At 44.0% G+C, this 6000-nt stretch overlaps 1 protein-coding gene across 2 annotated transcripts in view; it reads right to left on the reverse strand.

Moving 5' to 3' along the window:
* The window catches only part of CDH13 (cadherin 13), a 487393-nt gene extending 482143 nt beyond the window's left edge, over nt 1-5250 (reverse strand). The window contains exon 1 of one of the 2 annotated variants that reach the window (XM_084533251.1): nt 4715-5250. Coding sequence is in view for 1 of the 2 variants with exons in the window: in XM_084533250.1 (XP_084389376.1) it covers nt 2323-2367 (45 nt within the window). In the remaining variant the exon portion in view is untranslated. Of the gene's footprint in view, nt 1-2322; nt 2490-4714 lie in introns of those variants that run through there. The other variant, XM_084533250.1, reaches the window with a different exon arrangement.
* Between the last annotated feature and the right edge of the window lie 750 nt (nt 5251-6000).

The following is a 6000-nucleotide window of genomic DNA, read 5'->3' on the forward strand; positions in this document are numbered from 1 at the left end:
ATGAAAAATCCCAAAATGTGTTACAACCACTACACAGCCAGATGGCTGCATTTGTTTAATATGTTGTTTCTCACATTCTTCTGTTTACTTTTCCTGTCACATGAAAGTTGTGCATGTGGTGTGTCAAAGAGAAAAGCTGAGCAGCGTTTCAGTAATTCCCCTTTTTCATTCCCTAGAATGCCATCAACTTCAGTTCATACTTTAACCTGTCAATACTCAACATCCTCACTCCTGAAGACGGATGTATGAATGCTTGCTTATTACAACTCTAATTCATTTACTCTTAGACACAGTACATAAAGTAATCCTGGAGGTGTGTTAAATCACCAGACACAGACGTTGCTAGATAAAGTTATGTATGCTAGTAAAGAAGCGGGGTGCCGTTTAAACAGAAATGCAGAGCTATGCCAAAGTACCACAAGCTCATCCCTGCTGTGTGCTCGGACTTGCCTCAGCCTGGGAAGAGAAGAAATGCTGAAGTATTGCTAAAAGTTGTCAATGAAGCATGCAGTTATGCTGTTTCCAGAATCAGGTGGGGTAGGGGTGATTCTGCTATGAGGTTTAACAGGCCTTAGAAGTCTGCTACAGAAAATGGGCTAAAGAAAAGGGACTGGAGTCACAGAGAATGCCAAGCAAACTGCAGTTCATCAGATGGCAGGTCTCGAGCCCAGGGGCACCAGCTCGGTCTATCCGCCTGTTGCCTCTACCCGCTCTCCCCCTAGCTCCCTGAGCATTGCCTCCCACTGGCAGCTGTGCCAGCTCAGGCTGGATCTCAGCCCACTTTGACAACTTCTCTGCTGCAGAAGCCCCGTGGACACCCTAGCCTGTCCAAGAGGCACTCTGCCCTGCCTGGAGCCAGACAGCAGGGCTGGCGAGCTGCCTACTGGGGAGCCCCCTGCAAGCCCACACAGCCCCAGCTGCTGGGGACACCCCACAAGGGACACCATATACATCCCCTGCACCTCAAACACACCCTTCGTCAGTGCTTGCAGGCACCATGCCTATGGCCCAGATCAGTAGCTTTCATTTATTATATTTCTCTAAAGGAGGAAGTTGCCCTGAACCCTCCCAAATGCCTGTGTGCTTGCTCACAAGTCCCCAGCCACCAAGTCTCCTGTCCTGCAACTTCAGCCACCCCATTAATGCTTCTCCCCTTTATCAGGTTCAGTCAGGACACAAATATCCCAGCCTTGACCCACAGCATGTACGTGTTAGTTCACATGACTGCTGCTTACACTCTTGGTGTGTCTCCTGTCAGCAGTAAAGCTCTCCCAACGGTCAGCCCTCACCATTTTCCTTATCCTCCTATTTGGAAAATGAAACTAAATTCTTTCCAGAGATTGCAGTCACACAAACACAAGTGCACAGACTCAGCGTCCCAAGCACTAGTTTGGCTCTAAAACCTACCAACCCCCTAAGGGTTAACAAAACCACTCAATCACAAGTCAAAAAGGAATTAACTTTTATCTCTACTCAGCGCACAGGATGCCAGTGCTACCGCCACTAAATGCAAGAGTTTTCAAAGCTCCTAAGACAAAAGAAAGAAAGATGCATTTGTGCTGGACAACAAAGGATTCTCAAACCTCCCCAGAGCTTCTAAAAAGTAAACCTTGAAACAGCAGCAAGAGGAAAAGGGAGCAAACAGAAGGTATAGAGAAGTCAAAGCCCAGCGAGTCCCTTTGCTTTGACAGACAGCGGCAGCAGGGCTTTAGCAGCTCCGTGTTTTCAAGGCTGGGTGTTTTTTCCTCTGCTTTCTGGCAGAGGGGGATCTATTACATTTAATAAGAGAAAGGCTACATAGCAAGTCACTAACCGAGTATTACACATCTATCAGGAGAGGGTACGGAGAAGGGAGCCTTTTGCAAGGTCTGATTTTATTTTTCCTCCGCATTCCCCCCCTCCCGTTTTTAAAAAGCAATAAATAATGTGAGCTGCCTATAACAGCCTATATGCCTACTACCCGGCAAAAGCCACAGAGGAAAAAGGCAAATCAAAGTTGCAGCATTTGATATGACAGAAAATATTGCTGCTGCAGCTGCTACTGAGACACTTGAAAGATTCCTCCCCTCCCTCCCCCCCGAAAGGAAACAAAAAAATGCTATATATCAGACAGCAAATTTGTTGTAATTGTAAATCAGGGAACTATGAGATTCTACATTCCTAGCAACTGGCTTGCAGCAGAGATCTTGCATCTTTCAACAGTAATTCAAGCAATGTATAATTACTCAGAAATCAGACCTGAATTACAAATACTTCCAAATCCAAATGCACAAGAGAAGGAATATGAAAGAAAGCAAGTGGAAAAAAATACACATTTCTTACCTGGGACAGCAGAAAAGACAGAGTAAGTTGAGTTTTGTGCTGCATTTTGCCAGACTAGAAGGTACCAGAGGCTTTTTCATTCATGCACTCGGCTGCACTGAGCATATTTTCACTGTGAAACAGCCTTTGAGAAGAGACTCTGCCTTGAGAGCCAGCCAACTTCCCAAATAGATCAGCAGCATCATCACTAAAGCATTGGATAGAGTCTGATGACCAGAACCAATGGCTTTACAAGGATGATTTCTTCACAAAGCATCCCCATTTTGCATCACACATATTGGGCAAGCACCTCTCACAAACACAGCACCTTTAGAAAGCATTTTGCTTTGGTGTATGTGTGCTTAGTTTCAGTCTAACAAATCACGCCTTACAGATCTCAATAGTACTTTCCTTTTTAGAGAATCAAATTGCACAGAGAAAAATAAGAGCAACTCAGAGCACCACTGCAAAGACATTCTCTTTATTAAAATGTTAATAAGGCGTATTTTATTTTCAAGAAAAAAAAAAAAAAAAAAAAAAAACTGCAGTTTTAGTTACTTCCAAGCCTCAGAAGAACATAGTGAATTTTTTCAGTGCACCAGAAATACAGATTATATTTTCTGTTTTCCCCTCAATCTCACAAATCACAATGAATACATCAATTCTAGCCTGCAGAAAAAAAATCCATCATGAGGCAATAGATTTTTATTAACTGCTCAGGTAATTGCAGAACTGGCTTTTGATTCAATGAACTTGAATCTAGGACAAAGTTTCTAAGGTGCATAACCTTCAATGACAAAAAACTTTTCTTGTCTGGACCTGGTGTTTCAAGAACCTGCTTTTTCTGGATTGGTTGTGTTGCAACCAAGCAAGTAGCACCAGGCAGATAGACCAAAGATTGAGAACAAATTCCCCACACACTCTGCATTTCCAGCTCCACCTCTCCTGCCACTCCCCATTATCAGAACAATCCTATTCTTTTTTGACTTGTTTTCTTGCAGTCACCAGGGTTATTTAGCAGTCCCCTTTCCTCATCTTCAGCAGGCTCTCAAGTCTCATCTCTGTTGACTGCCACTTTTCCCTTACTTGCTCATCAGGCAGAGCCGTCTGCCACGATGCTCTGCTCTGCCCCACCACAGGTGACTACTGAACCGGTGAAGATGAGCAGAGACATGGGGAGCAGAAGGCAGGTAGCCAGATGGGAAGGGATATGCATTCAAAGAAGCTGCCAAACACTTTGAGTTCCTCAGCATCAGCAGGAGCTTCCTGCAGTGAATAACGTGGTTTGATAGCTTCCAAAACTGCTGCTAGTCTACTGCTTGCAGCTCACGTCTTTCACTTATGGACTAGACAAAAACCAAAAGGAAAATACTGTCTTTTACATCTAGACCCTCATATACAACAAACACTTTGCTCCAGTACCTTTAGTCATACCTAAGGATCAATTAATACTCAAAACAGATCACAATTAAAACCAAACTTAGCAGGAATTACTGTTAGCAGTTATAACACTCTATATAACTTCAAAAGGTTCATCACATACATGTTAAAAAAAAAAAAAAATTCCATCCCTTTTTTCATTAAGAGCTTTTTTTTTTTTTTTCTCCAGACGGCTAAAGAAAAAATCGTACAGATCTTTAGGATTAAAAAATATAAATAAGTGACTGATCATCTCCCATAGCTCCTTCAAAGTCTCAGCTTTCCCCAAATTGTAAATCCCAGCCTCAAGGGAAGCACCCTGTAATTTTCTGAAGGTTGTGGGGTCTATACAGGGCACAGCCTGCAGAGGGCCACACCAGCAGTACCATTGCACACCACACAGCCCGTATGGGAGCAGTGGGATTTGGACAATGCCTTAAACCCCATAAACTGGGGTCACACAGCTGAGTGAGTTTCCAGATCAACCAGAAGTAGGTGGTGACTGAGTGGAACAAAAGCGTATCTACATCCTGTTACACAGGAAAAAGGACTCATTTAAAAAATAATAATGGGGGAAAAAAAAAAAAAAAATTAAGCCATGAGGTAGATAATTCGTTCCAAGATAAAAACCTGCAGTAACACAGGATTTGAGCTGATAGTAACATTTAATTTCCACATAAGGTACCTCACAGACAAAGGGCCACCCTGTGAAGGGGGACAAGAGGGGAATTGCAGGCCTGAGCCCTTCCCACAATGCTCCAGCCCTAAGGAGCCATGCTGGACCCATCACCTTCCTCCTCAGAGGGGCGGGCCAGCACAGCAGCCATGTTGTGTGACTCTGGGCAGAGCTTCACACCCTGAGGGACCTGGCCATAGCCTCCAGCCCTCAGCCCAAATACCAAAGGAACCGCACACTGTACCTTTGTAGCCCCCAAAACAGCAAATATCCTTTACCAACATAAATAATAATAATAATAATTCATTAACCTCTTACCTCCAGTTCCACTCAGCTTGTTCTCCAGCCGCAGTCTGAAACCTCTACCTCCTGCCTTTTCCCCTCTCCTCGCTACCCCCGGAGAAATGATTAACTACTTCTGGAGGGGCAATTAATCTCCCTCAGTAGTTAACTTTTCACAGGCTGCTGCCAACCCCAACAGGGCAGGTGTGTAAGGCAGCAGCATCTTTCTCCAGGGCTCACCTATGCAGGGCTTAGCCACTTTTGGGGAAAGACCCCTAGAGCAGCGCTGGTGTGAGGTGAAATCCAGCACGGGGTGGTCCTGGGTGATGAGAGGGTGCAGGTGGGGGTTATTAGGGGCCTCTAGCCCCCCAAAATCAGCCCTTGAGGGCCAGGGCAAGGGTTTGGCCCACTGCAGGTGGACTCGCAGCAGAAGCAGGATGATCTTGACTAATTCTCATTAGATTATTAATGAAAAGCTGGTGGGTTATAAATTAGAAAGTAAGAGGTGCTTTCTTGCTTTTTTTCTAAGCCTTAGAAAACAGGAGGGGGTTCAAAACCTTCATAATATTTCTGCTGAGTGCCCTAGAAGGCAAGGATACTGATAATAGAGCAGAAAGTTTGCTTTCTAATTTATTTTTTTTTCTTTATAATGCGTGTCCTATTTTATAAGAAAAAGGTTGATAAAATGTTTATGGATTAATTGGGAGGAATGTGGGGGGAAGGAAGAAGGCAGCATAGGGTTTAGGGCATGGTCAGAGTACAGGCTCTAGGGTTCAGCTTATTCCTTCTTAGGACAAGCAGTGCTTGTTGTGCCTGCTGTCTGCTGATGTAAATTGTGAGGTAATTTTAAGAAATAGCTGAAATGGGTTTTGGTTTGTGAGAGAAGCAAGTTCTTGCTAAGGCATTTTTGATCCAAGCCTAAATTAACTGATAGATGTAATGTGCTCTTCAGTCTTTATATATAAGATGGCATCCTTTTCACTTATAAAATCTTAAGCTATATAACACCTCAGGTCACTTTTCTTTCCATAATATACTCTGGCAGTAGAGGCCAATGCTGAGCTGGGACTACTATGAACAGTACTAATTGCCGGCAACGCATTAGGTGTTGCCAGAGATAGACCCATTAGTGGATGAGGGAAGGACTCTATGGAGTGGTATACCTCCATGCTGCCAGAAATACCTTTTGACCTTCAGAAGATTTGTCCTTGTTCCAGTTTGTACATCCCGAGGGTTGGCTGCCACGAATCTATCAGAACAGTTTAAGTTTAATGTTGTGTTAATGTGAGTCACATAAGAAACCTGGATGTAGGAGAGAGGGA

The sequence above is a fragment of the Aythya ferina genome, assembly GCF_964211825.1.
Source record: "Aythya ferina genome assembly, chromosome: 12".
Classification (NCBI taxonomy): domain Eukaryota; kingdom Metazoa; phylum Chordata; class Aves; order Anseriformes; family Anatidae; genus Aythya; species Aythya ferina.